The sequence below is a fragment of the Eretmochelys imbricata genome, chromosome 1 (assembly GCF_965152235.1).
Source record: "Eretmochelys imbricata isolate rEreImb1 chromosome 1, rEreImb1.hap1, whole genome shotgun sequence".
NCBI lineage: Eukaryota > Metazoa > Chordata > Testudines > Cheloniidae > Eretmochelys > Eretmochelys imbricata.
Genome location: NC_135572.1, coordinates 154667035 through 154684156, shown reverse-complemented (window position 1 = coordinate 154684156; position 17122 = coordinate 154667035). Strand labels below are relative to the sequence as shown.

The 17122-nt window shown below is 43.4% G+C and overlaps 1 protein-coding gene across 4 annotated transcripts in view; it reads right to left on the bottom strand.

Moving 5' to 3' along the window:
* USP9X (ubiquitin specific peptidase 9 X-linked) overlaps window positions 1–17122 on the bottom strand; it is a 209910-nt gene that overhangs the window by 102638 nt on the left and 90150 nt on the right. For all 4 annotated transcript variants that reach the window (XM_077817431.1, XM_077817422.1, XM_077817413.1 and 1 more), the window contains one exon: window positions 2808–2895. In XM_077817431.1, the coding sequence (XP_077673557.1) occupies window positions 2808–2895 (88 nt within the window). The remainder of the gene's footprint in view (window positions 1–2807; window positions 2896–17122) is intronic.

Below are 17122 nucleotides of genomic sequence, written 5' to 3'. Positions count from 1 at the left end.
CTCCAATTTACCTTTGTTAAGGAAATCATATTTGATCAACAAGGCCTGGCAGTTTGAAAATTGGAGGCTTGCTGAAAAGAAGACCTTGCTTCCCAGAAGGTCTAAGCTTTTACCCTCATCTGTTGGGGTAGATCATGGGTGTTGCAGCCTGGACCATTCCACTGATGCTTGTGCCATGAGGGAATTGGGTGGGGGTATATATAAAAAAAGAAACTCCGAACCCTTCACTGGTGCATAGTATCTCCTGTCTGCCCCTTTGGGGGTGGGAGTGCAAGTGGTCGGGGTTTGCCCAACTTTTTGGGCTGGTTAGAGAATGGCATCGTTGATCAGTAGAGCAACCCTGCTCAGTAGTGAGAAATGAAGGATGTCCAGGAGCTAATGCTGCTTGTCTTGTAATTCCTCCAGCGGAATATGATGCTTGTCTTCCATGATTCGCAAGAATTCTTGGAATTGCTGAAAGTCATCTGGCAGCAAGGGGGAGCCTGAAGTTGCTGCAGCATCTGGAGAGAACAATGGGAAACACTCTTGCTCCAGTGGTACAGGACTGAGCGGTTTGTCCTCCATAACCAGTTTGAAGTGCCTGGTCAAGGGTGTCATAAGCAGGGATGGGCAAAGCCTGCCCCACCAAACATGCGCGTTCTCAGGGTGGGTACTGGGGCCAGAATCCCGAATAGGGCCAGCAAGATGAATCCAGCATATGCTGAAGAGGGCCCCATGGGGAGGGCAACCAGTGACTTCCCTGTTGGTGGAGAAGGGATACTGCCACGCCACTGGTGATCCTTTCAGGTAGTCGTACTGACACTTCTACTCCAGCAGAATCCTCCAACGATGAGAAATCAGATCCTGGTTCCAATGGCGGTACCGTTGGAGACGGCAGAAGTCTGTAAACCACATGAGAATGAGTCAAAGCACAACCAGACTTTAGCAAGTCCTATATAGGAGATTGGACCTCCCTAGGTGCGGTTTGCAGAGGAAAGCATGGAGATCTCTGTTCCCTTAGGGCAAACTGCTCATGTGGCTTTGGTGCTTTCTCCCATCACTCCAGAATTAATGGTACCGGTTCTGTAGCCAAAATTGAGTGCATGCTCAGTACCAGCGGATCTGCCAGTGTGCGCAGTTTCTTCTCATGCTTGTATGCCATGGAACATGCGGCCTCTCCATGGCTGGAACTAGTGGGAGATGTATCATCCTTTCTTTTGGAGGAAGACTTACTGCCATGCTTATACACATGCTTCCTTGCCTCCCGACTAGGCCTCAGCACAGGGTCCATAACCCTAACCCAGGTCTGACTGAGGCCTCCGGCGACTTCCGTGAGGTGCTTCTTGAGGCGGAGAGCCCGGCCTTCTCAGGTATGGCTTGGGAAGGACCAGCAGATACTGCTCCTGAATGAAATGTGGGCTTCTCCCAAACAGTAGAGGTAGCATTGGGACTAGTTGCTGACCAAGAATGAACGCGGGCAAGAAGCACAGATCTTGAAGCCTGAAAGCTTCGGGATAATCTGTTTACTGGTTCTACCAGCATCCACACACAGGTACTGGATTATGCCGAAGATTTCAGGCTTCAAAATCTGTGCTTCTGTGTGATGTGTGAATTCCCAGTCCTACTAAAACTAAACTAGGTAAAAAACAAAACAAAACAAAAAAAACAGTAAAAACAGAAGACGCAAACTAACTAAAAAAAATTCAGAATTATATATAAAGTGTCAGACGAGAGGACACTAGCAACTACAGCTTGGATTTGGACCATGCAGCGATGAGAAGGAACTGGGGACGCAGTTGGTCTGCCCAGCCCTTTACAATCTTGGACGAAATAATGAGGTGAAGCAAGGGCTCACGCGTGGACCAATGGACACTAGTACTTCCAAATGCTCTGGCTCTGGACACATGGCACGCATGTGTAAACCCACCCTCAGTGGAATATAATAGAAACCATTACTCGAAGAAGTACTATTTAGTTTAATCTATAATCAGTTCTGAGTGAAATTCAAAGTTATAATATGAATCTGCATTAAAGAATGAGTTTAAAAAAATTTAGGATCAGACAAATGGAAGAATGATACAGTCACAAGGATAACAAATATACTGAGGGAGATAAACTGTGAAAGAATACTGTTATGTCCAAACTAAGAACTTGACAAGTTTCAAGCAGTATCATTCTGTGGCAAATAATTTTTAATATTCTCTTCCTAAATCCTTTGTTTTCTTACTTTATTCAAGAACTATAACATGGTCGTTATAAAATCCAAACTCACCTTTTCCATGTTGCTCACAGTAAGTCAATCATTTTAAAAGGTTTATTCTAGGCATGTGCATATGTTAATGGCTAAGTAACCCAAGAGTTTATTGCTGCACCGTTTGTTACCTTCAGTTATAGTGCCATGTCCAATATTAAGCCACGATCCTAAGCTGATACGCACAGAGGTGCAGCCCACCACACACAAAGAGCTTCTTTAAATCAATGGGACTTGGCACATGCACTGCGGTGTGCCGGCACACATTTTAATGCACAATCAAGGCCCTATATTGTAAATTCTGTGGGGGAGGGATTATGTCTTTATGTATACAACCCCTAATACTCTCTTGGGTATTCTAATACTATGTCCTCTTTCAAATCCAGGAATTCCAGCATTTTACTTTATTTTGCTATCTTGATCTGCTGGAATTAAATGTTAATGCCATACACTAAGCTGGACAACTGTATAAAAGAAACAAAAAAGTTCAACATAATTGTTTCTTTCCATTTCAGAAGTTTAAGTTATGAATTTGTTTGCCTTCTAGAGAAAATGACTTAAGTTACTCGAAACTAACCGTAGGAAGTTAAGTCGCTCCTGTACTTCTTGCACATGACTGTATCTACTTCCTGGTCTTACAGTTTGTGGATCATACTCTCCATGCTCTGCAAATTTAAGAAGTTTTATTAAGCAATACATACAGAAAACAGATGCTGATTCTAAAGTCTTGTTGCTCTGCAGAAAACCAAACCAATTTTAACAAAAGTGATTCATAAATCTGTAATAAGACAATCTTCAGAGACCTGCTCAGAATTAAAGACTAAATTAAGATATACACTGTCGAAGATGCTTGGCCTACAATTAGATTCACCAACTGTATTTTTACTTGCAGATGTGCACGTGTGTCTTTCATTATGACTAGAATATTAAAATATCAAAGAATACTGCGTTCTGCTTACTCAGACAGCTGCATTTCTCCATCGCTCAAACTCTTATTTCTTTGAAATACAAAGCAAGCAGAGAAAAAATCCTGTACACTGGATATATGGTTGATAGGTTACCCAGCAATGTCGACATTTTAACAATATTGTAACCAGCCTTCATTGTGGCAAGAATTATATCACTTTAAAAAGTGGTTTGTTTTAAAGATGGGTTATATATTGGAGATACCAACTATGACAATGTTTCTTTAAAGCTACCATAAACATTTGTTGTCACATCAGGGGTTTAGGAAGTAGGGAGGGAGAAGAGGCACGACAGCTATCCAAAGCAATTTTTATATTGATGAATCAGTTTTTTACTGAAATGTAGATACTAAGACATAAACTGGCAATTTCACGATAGGACAGAACAATATTTATTAGCAGTTAAGATGTTGTTACATGTAGAATTAGTATTTCTAATCCTTTCATTGTAATGGAAGTTTTTTCAACTTTATTGTTAGTAATGAGTCAAAAGTCAAAGCTACGAAGAGTGCGTGTAGAGAAAGAGCAACATGATATCGTTTGTCAGGCCAAGTTATATATTTTGGGGTTTTTCTCCTGCAAGATTTAGCAAACTGGTTCTTCTCATATCTGTGTCATATCTTATACACTAAGTTATTTCTGCATTTGTACATGCTACAAATGCAACTAGAATACAACATGGTTTTATTGTGACACAAAACCAGGAAGAAAGATCTGAGCTGCAGTGTTATATTTGAAAACTTCAGGAAGATTTACAGTAACTAATTTTACTAATCATTAATAGTTTACAACCTCATAGTATGATAGTGACAATCATTTAGGTGGAAATAATACTTCCATTTCAAATCCCTAATTTCAATCCAAACTAGTAAAGTTAATTTTGGGGCTGAAATTTCTTGCATCCTTGATCTCAGCCCAGAAATGAATGCATGTGTTTGTGCTTGCACATAAAGTTTCATAAAAACATTCTATTTGAATTACCTCACTGAAAAAATAAAAGCATTTTGCAAGTATCATACAGCAAGTTATCCACCAAATCATTTAGATTTTCACTCAGGATGAACACTACTCATTTTTCTTGGAAAAGTAACTAATGATGTTATGTGATTTTTAAAAATAGTAAATATGAGCCAGTTAGTACTTTAATAGGTTATCAAAGAATATCTGGTTGTCTAGACTCCTTGCTTCTCTAACAAATATGGATAAATTTCGTCATGTCAGAGTTTACCCATAAATAAGTTCCACTGATTGTCTCACCTAATGCCCCATTCCAAGTGATCTACAGTGTTATATATGAGCAGAGGTTGATTCCTTCTCTGAATAAAGTGCTCCATCAATAATAATAAAAAGAATAACCCTTTACCCATACTGCTATCAGCCAAGCCCTGCCAAGCCCCATAATGAGCAAGGGTGGAACTTGGACCTTCTAAGGGCTTGTCTACACAGGAAAGCTACTGCAAAATATGCTAGAGTATGAATTTAAAAGCATAATAATCCACACTAACTCAGCACGTGGACACTTATTCCACACTAAAACTGCCTTTGTAGTTTAACAACCCATTTCTTATGTATGATCCACTTAAACCACTTCTCTGTATTACAGCTGTACTTCCAAAGTGGATTAAAGCTAAACAGCACAAAGGGTCTTTTATTGCAGAATAAGAGTGTCCACCTGGTAAGCTAGTGTGAAATAGCTACTGCGTAATACCTATTCTAGCCTATTTCCCCATGTAGACCACCTCTAAAAATGCAGTCTTCCACAAAGAAACCCAGCTTGTGTAACAGACTGCAACTAGTTCCATCTCCTAAAAAAACTTGTCAATGTGATTCTGGTTGCTCTGCTTCAATTAAGTCTTCTCTTCTTTGAAAAAGGTCTGAGTCAGCATGAGAAGTACCAGTTGTGCTTATCAATGATTAGTGTACTGCTGGCTTGAACACACCATTGACCTGCTACTGTATATAGATATAATAATCTCCATGAGTACTTAATTCACAATCACTAAATTAAAAGAAACTCGTATATATATAAATTTAAAGAAAATAATGCCCCTTCCTCAGTTACTAACACTTAAGATTAGTAAAGTAAAATTTGAAAAACTAAATTTATTTTTCACTATTTATGACACTATTTGCTGCTTTTCATAAAGTTATCCAAGCTGTAATGGAAAAAAAATAAGAGGTATAAATGGTTAAAACAATGAAGGATGAACTTGTGGTTAAGGCATGAGCCTGGATACAATTGCCAGCTCTGCCACAGATTTCCTGTGACCGCAGGCAAGTCACTTAATCTCTGTGACTCAGTTTGTCATGTGTAAAATAGAAAGTATTGTTCTCCCTTTCTCCAACCCTTTGTATGTTTTTTCTATATAGACTAAAATCTTTATAGCTATGACTATCTCTTACCACGGGTTTCTGCGGTCACTAAAACATAAACAGGGCCACGATCTCTGGTGGGTCCTGCCGACATTACTCTAATACTGTTGTTGCTATTAATTGTATTGTGCTAGAATCTAAATGCCCCGGTCAGGAATTAATGCACTAACATTTTAGGCACTGTAAAAACCTCAGACAGTCCCTGCCCCAAAGAGCAATAGATGACAATAATACTTTAATTATATTCATAGTATTAACTTTTCTGTATTACCTGCTGCTAGTTCATTTCACTTCGTAGTAAATGTTCTCCATAATAACGTTCGGGTTCATGGTACTGTAGAAGATTTAACTTTAAAAAAAACTGAAATATTTTTATTTAAATAAGGTTTTGTAAGAACCCCCTAGCTTTGTAAATAACTGGGTGTGTTTGTGTGGGCCTGTATGGCTGTCATAAAATTAGATCATATCTGGAGCAGAGCTCTTTGATGAAAGGACTGTCTTTTTATTATGCTTCTGTACAGTGCCTACCATAATGGGGCTCTGATCCTTGAATGGAGCAGCTAAAAGATACTACTAAACATGCGTTAGCCACAAATGCATAACAACCTCATTATAATCCAGAGAAACAACCAGACTAAATCTGACAAATAACGTGGATTACTTTTGACAAATGTGACACGTGTGGGAAATTGTGTCATGATAGCCAGTCTCTCCATGCAATTCACATATAGCAGAACCCCGTTTATCCAATCTAACTGGGACAGAAGCTAGATCAGATCATCAAAAATTCGGAGAACGTGGAGAATGGGTAAGTGCAAGGCTGCAGCACCACCTAGGGGCCACAGGAGAGACTGCCTGCTTCTGGACCTGTGTGCACTGGTTGTTTGGTTAATAACGGAGAGCCAGATAACGAAGAGACATATAAACGGGGTTCTACTGAATTGTAAAGATACAAAATAAATCAATTTCCTATTGCTTCTAAGAGAAAAAACAAATGTATAGATCCAATAGTCAATGCATACTGCAAATGGTTCAGAACTGGGGGAAAGGAACGGTCTGAAAAGACAGTCATCTATGAATGTGTGAAAAAAGGTACACCAACTTAAAAACTAGTTAATTTAGTCAAGAATTTCAGGTATTATACCTGTCCCTACCAATCTCTGTGGTTTCACAATCACATTCTATTTTAAAAAAAAAAAATTTCCCTACTTTGTTGCTTTGTGAAAGACCCATGCAAACAGGTGAAACTAAATATACTCAAGAGCACTATCAAATACACAAAATAAACTAAAAAAAGAAAACTATATTTTTCCCATTCCATTATAGTAATCCCAGGTGTTATTTGTCACAGTAGAAGATTAAAAAAATATATATACAAAAGTGTGATTTTTATCGTCTAGTAAACTTATCACTGGGAATAGGTGAGAGAAATGTTACATTTAGGAAGTAAATGCTGAATAAATTCTACACTTTTCCGTGTCTGAAATTCAACCGTCTGTTTTCCTACCTTGGGCTCAGTCATTTGGACGTTTGCTATTGCTCCCACACTTCCCCTTATCTCAGTGGCTATTCTTGGGAAAGCTCTTCTGACAGACAAAAGGAATAATCTCTTGAGGTACAGATTTTATTCTTCTGAGTTTCCCTCATTTCCATTTTCTCTTTCATTCTCCCTTAATTTCTCTTCTTTCCTCCTCTTGATTTCCCCACTCAGTCCTGCTTTCTGTCCCTCTGTGCCTCAGCATTTTAGTACAGCAGTTCAACTCAGCCAGAAAGTTTAATTTTCCAGCCAATCAAGAATAGGTTCTCAGGCAAAACTTTACACTCTAATAATTATGAAAAATGTCTGGAATATAAATCACTCTGTTGGGGAGTAAAAAACCTATCTACCTGAATCACTACAGAGTAATACTGAAGGTCCTAGGCCAGGTAAACATCAGGCACATGACAGAAGAAAATGACAAGGAACATGAAAAATTTAGATATAAACCATTTATTTCAAAGAAAAGACAAATATACATCAAATCTACTCAGTCACATGCTAAAATCAAGAGAATAAAAATGAGACACCTGGCACAAAAGTTCAAAAAAGCACACAGCAGCTACAGACCCTAAAACAAAAGAAAAGGAAGTAAAATCCTTAGTTGTAAAGTCTCAGAGGGCATGTGTACCAATGAATAAAAAGGGAACCAGGAAAGTAGGTAGTAATTCAATATGGCTAAAAGATAAAAATTTAGAGAAACTATTCAAGCCAAAGAGAAATCCTTCAAAATTTAGAAATCTAACCATAGTAACAGAAGTATAAATACAGCAATCAGTATGTAAGTGGAAAATCAGGGGGACTAAAATTAATTATATAACCTTCAACATTCAAAGATACAAAAACGAAGAAATTCTTGAACTTCATCAGAAGTGGGAAACCTGGAAAAGAATTTGAGAGTCTGCTAGATCAGCAGGGAACATAGGGCACAATTAAGGAAGATAATGACGTTGCTGAGGAGCTAAATTCACCAAAGAGGATGTTGGGGAAATACCTACCATAGATTTACTCTTTTCCGATAATAAAGATGAGGTACTGTCAGAGATTGAGGTGTCAGAAGAAGTGCTAGAACATACTAATGACTCAAAAGACAATGAGTCACAGATAGTATACCTCCAAGAGTTCTAAAGAAGCTCAAGAATAAAATGGTTGAGCTACCACCAAAAATGTGCAAAAAGATATTGTACCAGAGAACTGGATGACCACAAATGCTGTATCTATATTTTATAAATGTCTGAGGAGTGGCCAGAGGACTTATAGATTAGTAGGTCATACATATTTGCCTGGTAAATGTGTTGAAATAATTATTTCAGGGAATTCTATGCCAAAAATTAAAAATTCTGCGACAAAACTGCAAAATTCTGCAATTTTATTTGTCAAAATAACACAATATAATCATTTTCAATTATTTGCTGATGAGTATTTTGAAATAAATTACCAAAATAATTGAAAATGGTGTGATTACATTGTTATTGCATTTAATCACATTTAATATAGCATTTAATTTCAGAAAGGGGAACTATACAAAAATGAAGATGTTAAACAGAAATTAAAGACTACAGTTCCAAAAATGAAATCTCTGCAAGCTGCATGGAAACTTTTTAAAGACAACGTAATAGAGGCTCAACTTAAATGTATACCCCCAAATTAAAAAACATAGTAAGAGAACCAACCGTGGCTAAACAACAAAGTAAAAGAAGCAGTGAGAGGCAAAAAGGCATCCTTTAAAAAAATGGAAGTTAAATCCTAGTGAGGAAAATAGAAAGGAGCATAAACACTGGCAAATGAAGTGTAAAAATACAATTAGGAAGGCCAAAAAAGAATTTGAGGAACAGTTAGCCAAAGACTCAAAAAGTTATAGCAAATATATATATATATATATATATATATTTTTAAGTACATCAGAAGCAGGAAGCCTGCTAAACAACTAGTGGGGCCACTGGATGTCAAGGTGCTAAAGGAGCACTCAAGGACGATAAGGCCTTTATAGAGAAACTAAAGGAATTCTTTGCATCGGTCTTCACGGCTGAGGATGTGAGGGAGATTCCCAAACCTGAGCCATTCCTTTTAGGTGACAGATCTCAGGAACTGTCCCAGACTGAGGTATCATTAAATGAGATTTTGGAACAAATTGATAAATTAAACACCAATAAGTCACCATCATCCTACTACCCCTCCCCTCCGCACCCAGCTGGGACTAATATCCTTGGGTGGCCAGGGCATCCACGTGCGCACACACACAGATTTACCTCTCCCTTGGCTGCCTGAACAGATGAGCCCGGGCTACTGGGGAGACGGTGAGTGAACACTAGTGCAGCTTCTCTTTGCTATCTCACAGAAACCCATTTTCTGCAGAAAATAAAGAGAATCTGCAGGGAGACTTTTTTCTGCATGAGTGCGGGAGTGCGGAATTCCCCCAGGAGTAAATATACATTAACAAAACATCCAGAAGATCATGATATGACATGATCTAACCAGCATGGTTTCTACAATAGAAAACCATGTTTCACTAATCTTAAAATTCTTTATACATCCAAATAAAGCAGTGGATAAAGGAGAAAAAAAATGGTTACCTACCGTCTCAATTTTTCTTGTTTGAGATGTATTGCTTGTGTCCATTCCATTCTAGGTGTATGTGCACGCACGTGCACAGTTGTTGGAAATTTTTGCATTAGTGGTATCCGTATGGTCGGCAGTAGCGTATATCAGGCACCGCCGGCCCTGCGCCCTCTCAGTTCCTTTTGGCGGGGAACTCCAACAGAGGGGCAGCAGAGCAGGTAACTGACTAGACATAAGCAACACATCTCAAAGAGCAACAATTATGAAAAAGTAGGTAAATTTTTCTTCGAGTGCTTGCTCATGTTGATTCCATTTCTTGGTGACTCACAAGCAGTGCCAACAGAGGTGGGCTCAGAGTTCACCGTCTTGCATCTTGCAGCACTGCTCTGGAAAAGCCAGCATCATTCCAAGCCTGCTAAGTACGTACATAATGGGACAAAAACATGTGGACAGATGACCAGGCAGCAGCTCTACAGATCTCTTAGATCAGCACCTGAGCCAAGAAGGCTGCTGACGACACTTGCGCTCTAGCTGAGTGCACCTTGACTGTTGCTGGTGGAGGCACTTTCACCAGCTCATAGCAGTATCGGATGCAGGCTGTGATCCATGACAAAATCCTTTGAGCAGAAACTGGGCTCTCTTTCATCCTTTCTGCCACCGCAACTAACAGCTGTGTTGACTTGTAAAACAGCTTTGTCCTGTCCATACAGAAAGCCAACGCCCTCCTGACATCCAGGGCATGCAACCTGCATTCCTATTTGGATTTATGGGGCTTCGGGAAGATTACCCGTAAGTGTATGTGCTGGTCAGTATGAAACTGGGAAACCACGTTGAGCAGGAACGCTGGGTGTGGCCACACTTGGACCATATAGGGTAGTTCTGAAGTAAGCGCCCTGATCTTAGACACCCTGCAGGCAGACGTAACTGCAACTCAGAACGAAACCTTCCAGGAGAGGAAAAGAAGAAAGCAGGAAGCCAGAGTTTCGACGGGAGGCCCCATGAGTCTCAACAGCACGAGATTCAACTCCCTGGGATGAACAAGATCCTGGATGTGATGGTAGAGACACTCCAGACCTCTCAAGACTCGGGCCATCACGTTGTGAACAAAGACCAACCTGCCTCGGAACAGAGGATGGAAAGCCAAAATAGTGGCCAGGTGGACCCTGATCGATGGCAGGGACAAGCCCTGAAGTTTGAGATGCACAAGATAATCCAGGATCACCTGCAGCGAGAACTGCTCAGCCTGGACACATCGTTCCAAAGCCCAGCCACATGAAACTTTCCCACTTGGCCAGGTAAGTTGCTCTGGTGAAGGACTTTCCGCTACTCACCAAGACCTCAGGCCAAGCTCTCCTGCTCTTCCACATTCATCCATGCAGTAGCCATGCCAACAAGTGCAACGCCTCCAGGTTCAGGTAGTCCTGGGACAGCAGGTCTGGCCAGAGAGGTACCCACAGCAGGACTGCTACTGAAATTTCCAATAGCCTGCTGAACCGGTCTTGGTGAGGCCGCTCAGGGACCATCAGGATAACCTTAGCCCTGTCCTGTTTGATCTTCACTAGAACTCTGTGGATCAACGGCACTGGTGGGAACGCATACATCAGGCCACCCCGACCATGGGAGCAGGAAAGCATGTGGCAGGGAACCCCTGTCCATTCCCCAGAGCGAGCAGAACACGTGGCATTTCCTGCTCTGAGACAACACGAACAAGTCCACCTGTGGGGATTCCCCACTTTCGGAAGATCATACTGACCTCCTCTGGGTGGAACAACCACTCATGGCGAGACGAGAAGGTCCTGCTGAGGCGATCTTTTGCTTTCGGGATTAGGAAGTAACGGAAGTAGAATCCTGTTCCTGTCATGTCTCGAGGGACTTCCTCCACTGCCCCCATAAGCAGGAGGTTCTCAACCTCTTGAATGAGGATTTGCTCGTGAGAAGGGTTCCTGAAGAGGGACAGGGGCAGGGAGAGGCAGCCAAAAAATTCAGGGTATAGCCTTGAGACATTATTTCCAGAAGATGACTGAGGAAAGAACAGGGTGGATTCAGGGTGCAGTCTTCAGACACTATCTCCAGAAGATGGTTGAGGAAAGAACGGGGTGGATCCTGAGAGGGGACTGGGGTGTCTCTCCTGATTACACCCTCAAAATGAGGGCCGGGTTGTGCAGGTGAGCAGGAGGAGAAAGGGGGGCAGCAGTAGCTGAAACTAACATCTGTCTCTTCTCCTTGCAGATCCTGGACAAGACAGCCAAGGCCTTGGTGGAGGGGGTGGCTAGAACTGCTTTCTTGCAAACTGTGGCAAATACATGCCCAACCAGCGAAGAGTGGCCAGAGTGTCTTTTACCCCATGCAACCTTGCATCCATTTGCTCCGAAAGAGAGACAGAACCCATTGAATGGGTGGTCTTGGGAGAGACTGGAGGTCTGAAGCCAGGAGCTGCACCTCATAACCACTGCCAACATGACCACCCTAGCCACAGAGTCAGCCACGTCCCACACCATTTGGAGGGAACACTGAGCAGCTGTGGTGCCCTCCTCCACCAGGTGTGCTGAATTCCTGGACCAAACCTTGCGGGAAGGATTCCTTCAATTTACGGAGGGAGTCCCATAGAATTTCAATTTATCTCCCTAGAAGGACCTGATGATTCACCACCCGGAACTGTAGGCTGGCAGTTGAATAAAATTTTCCTCCCAAACAGGTCCAATATTTTGGCCTCTTTATTTTTGGGAGTCAAGATGGTATGCCCTTGTTATCTTTTTAATTGGGCACAGACCACCAGCGAGCCTGGGGATGGGTGGGTGTAAAGGTACTCAAACCCTTTGGCCGTGACAAAGTATTTATTTTCAGCCCCTTGAGCTGGGAGGGATGGATGAAGGAGTTTGCCAGAGGGCCTTGGCAATTTTGAGGACTCAGTCATGCACTGGTAGTGCGACAAGGGCCGGGCTAGAGGCTGACAGGACATTAAACAAGATGTCTGCCTACTCAGCCATTTCCCCCACCTCCAGGCCCAAGTTCTCGGCCACCCGTTAAAGAACACCAGGCCCTGCTTTAAAATTGTCCAGCAGGTTGGCCCTCGAGGGTCCCGAAACCACCTTGTCTGGGGACAAAAATGATGACTATACCGTCGGGGGAGGCCCTGGAGCATCTTCTCCCATGGGGGAGGGAAGCTCAGGGGTGGGTGCAGTCTCCTCTGCCTCGACCTCCAAGCATACCTCATACACCAAGCCCGATGCAGTCAGTGCTGCCAGCTGTTGCTCCGAAGAGGCGGCCGATGAGTGGTGTGAAGGGGACATGACCATGACCGGCACTCCCCACGCACTCCAGTAAGGCCACTGGCTGTGCTGCCCAGGCGGCGCTGTCGATGTTGACGCAGCCTCGGGTGCCCATTCACACCCTTGGAGTCTAAGCGAGGGGCTAAAGGAATCCATGCCAAAGGAATCCCCTTCCGGTGACCATGATGGGGCCGTCGATACCTGAGTCTGTCTGCTGACCGGCACAGTCGGAGACCTGTGCCCGGAGCGAAGGGACTGGTGCTGAGGGGACCGGAGACGTGCCGGAGAGTACTCCCACAGGGTAGGCGACCAGGACCTGCACTAGAGGACAACCAGCGAGAGGGCAAATGGTCCGAGTAGTATGGAGACCAGCGTCTCCCTCTAGATGATCTGTGTCGAGATGGCGGGGACCGCAATTGCATTGGTGGTGACCAAAAGCAAGCCCAGAGGCTCTGGCCTGCAACTCTGGTGATCTGCAGCACAGAGCTGGAGACTGCTGCTTTGTCTCAGGGGAATCGGCGGCACTCCACTGCCCCCTGAAGGGTTTTAGTGGCTGGCTTGGCAGAGGCTTCCCACGAGGGCAATTCCTGTGGCATGTGCTGCATCGTAGGCACGGGCAGAGGCCCTTGCTCTCTTAGAGCCGGCTGAGCTTCTGAAGGCGTCAGTGGCGTCAGGGGTTTAGGTCCCATGCCGCTTCTGGGAGGGCCCCAATTGGAGAGTCATGAACTCGTGGCTCTGGAGTGGCCAGGAGGCCCGAAGTGGGTCCCTTGCCCGATGACCCATTGCCCTTCTTGCCTGGTTCCAGGGAGCAGTGCTTTCTCACCTTCTTTTGGGGCACTGGCGACAGGGAACCATACTGGGCAGAGACTGGTGCCAGGGGTGCACTGCACATCAACGCTGAGGTACTCAGAGTCCTGGCAGGATGGCACGGAAGCCGGATGAAGGGCAGACTCTGAGGAGAGACCATAAACGAATATCCCGCTCTTTCTGCGTGCAGGGCTGAAAGTTTTTACAAATATGGCACTTATCTCTCAGGTGTGATTCCCCCAAGCACTTGAGGCAGCTACTATGTTGATCGCTTACAAGCATAGGCCTGTTACAGTCCGCATGAGGCTTAAACACGGGAGACTGGGGCATGCCCCGCCAGGGGCAAAGTCCTTGCTAAGACTCTAACTTCTAACTACAACTACACTTAACACTAACTGCTATAAAAAAACTATTTACAAGGCCCTAAGGCTCGAAGTCAGTAAAGATGAAAAACTGCTAGCCCTTACTATGCAAAGAAAGGTGCTCCAACTAATCATCAACGGCATTAAGAAAGAACCAAGAGGGCATAGGGCTGGCGGCGCCTAATATACTAATACATGAGTGCCGACCCTACAGATACCACGAAGGCAAAAATCTGACAACTGTGTACGTGGGCGGGCACACACCTAGAATGGAACTGAAATGAGCAAGCACTCAAAGAAGAACTGGTTAATTTTTTTCAACTTTCTAAAGGCATGACAAGGTTCCTCAAAAGAAACTAATCACCATGTATTTCTCATGGATCAAAAACTGGCCAAAAGCAGGAAACCAAAAGTGTGGGAATAAATGGTCAACCTTCTGCCATGATAAAAATTGAATAGCAGGGTGCCTCAAGTGTCCACATTAGGTCCATTTGTTGTTTAATATATTAATGGCTGGGAAAGGGGGACTGAGCAGTGAGATAATAAAATCTACAGATGGCACTAAGACCTGGTCTACACTACAGGGTTAGGTGGAATTTAGCCGCGTTAGGTCAATTTAAAAATGACTGTGTCCACACAACCAACCCCGTTCTGTCGACCTAAAGGGCTCTTAAAATCATCTTCTGTACTCCTCCTCGATGAGGGGAGTAACACTAAAACCGACCTTGCTGGGTTGAATTTGGGGTAGTGCGGAAGCAAATCGATTGTATTGGCCTCCAGGAGCTATCCCAGAGTGCTCCATTGTGACTGCTCTGGGCAGCACTTTGAACTCCGATGCACTAGCCAGGTACACAGGAAAAGCCCTGGGAACTTTTGAATTTCATTTCCTGTTTGGTCAGCGTGGTGAACTCAGCAGCACAGGTGACCACGCAGTCCCCCCAGAATTGAAGAGCGTAGAACGTTTCTATGCTCCCCCTATCATCTCCATCCCCGAGGTTATCACAGATTAGAAGGCGAAAAAAACCACACTCGCGATGACATGTTTTCTGAGCTCATGCAGTCCTACCGCACTGATAGGGCACAGCTTAATGCATGGAGGCATTCAGTGGGAGAGGCCAGGAAAGAATTAAGTGAGCGTGAAGAGTGGAGGGAGGATGCAATGCTGAGGCTAATGAGGAAGCAAACTGACATGATGAAGCGTCTGTTGGAGCTGCACGAAAGCCAACACCCCCCGCTGCATCCACTGTATAACCGCCTACCCTCCTCCCCATGTTCCATAGCCTCCTCAGCCAGATGCCCAAGAATTGGGGGGTGGGGCGAGGGGGGGGAGGCACCCAGCAACTCCACTCCAGAGGATGGCCCAAACAACAGAAGGCTGTCATTCAAACAGTTTGATTTTTAGTGTGGCTACAATAAGCCATGTGGCCTTGTCTTTCCCTCCTCCCCAACCCCACCCAGGCTACCTTATCCCTTATCTCTTTTTTCCCCCCCTCTTGTGCTTGCATCTCCCTCCTCATTTGTTCTGTCTGAACTCATCGGAGTCTCTTGGAGCTAACTTTTTTCTCGGGGGTGGGGAGAAGAGGATGGAGAGGGGCCCTGGAACTGGCCAGAGCTGCACACAAAGGGGTGCTCCTATCATCTTCAAGCCAATGTACAGGGATGTCTCCCCAGTCAGAAGCAGTCCCCATGAGGAGTCTTCAGAGTCTGAACTCTCGACTGTCTGTCCCGCCTCAGAAATAACTGGCAGATACAGGATCTGGGAGGGATATGGGCTTCCCTAGGCAGTACAGACAGGCAATATGACTGTCTGTTACTAGGAAAAGCTTTTGGCAGTCTACACAGCTCTTGAAGCTGGGAATCCTTGGAATGCTCTCCCTGTTGCTGATAGAGAACATGGGAGCAGGATGAGCGTGTGAATTGCTCCCCACCTAGGGCAGGGTACCAAAACTAGGAAACTGAACTCCACCACTCTATCTAAATTAGACTAATAAAAAACAAAAAAACAAACTTATTTTGGGGGAAAGGTGGGGGCGGTTATTTACAGAGAAAGCAGAAGTCGTCAGCACACACAACGAGGCTCCATTCCAGACCATGAGCAGTGAGATGGAAATGAAATCGCGGTCGGTCTGGCAGCCCCCTTTATACCTTCGGTAAAGAGCATGAGGAGAGCAGGGGCACATGTGTGGAACAAGTGGACACTGCTAGGGAAAATTCTCCAATCTTGGTGTATGCAGCACATACACAATCTAAAGTGCATTACTCATAGGAACAAGCACTCTGAGAAGAAGAAAAAATTTTTTTCACAGAATACATAATTGAACTGTTGAACTCATTGCCAAAAGATGTCAATGAGACCAAACACACCACAAGATTAAAAGGAACTGGACATTTAGAGGAATAACAAGAATATCTAGGGTTATAATAGTGCCAGCAAATTTCAGGCAAGATTAAGCCTCAAAATTCATGGTTTAAAACAATCTGACTACTATGGATTACGAGATCTTTCTTCTGAAGGATCTGGTGCTGGCTACTGCTAGAGACAGGATACTAGACTAGCTGATCCACTTTGGGAACTCCTATTCCAAAATCTCACTTTATTTTAATTTTAGAGAATGACACTACAGCCCCAAAATGGCAACCACAGTGTTTTCTTATCAAGCAACCAAATCTGAAGTCTTGTTTGTCCAAAATATGCCTGGTTGGAATTCAATACAAGTATTCAGTCTTTAAAATATCCAATTTTCTTTTGAAATTAGAGGCATTAGACTGAACAATAGGCTACTACCAATTAAATGCTTGTGGGCTTTACATTGTTGGGGAGCCACTGCAATCCTGAAAACAGGATGAATGGACTGAAGACAGCATGAAGGGCTTTTGAAAATAATTCTAATATAGAACATTTGCCGATACGGGCAAGACAAAGGAAGCTACATCAAAATACCCAAAATGAGATCTGCAGACAAATACTGAGTGGGGCATATTCAATTCTGACAAATGTTTAAGAGCAGACCAGAAGTGTT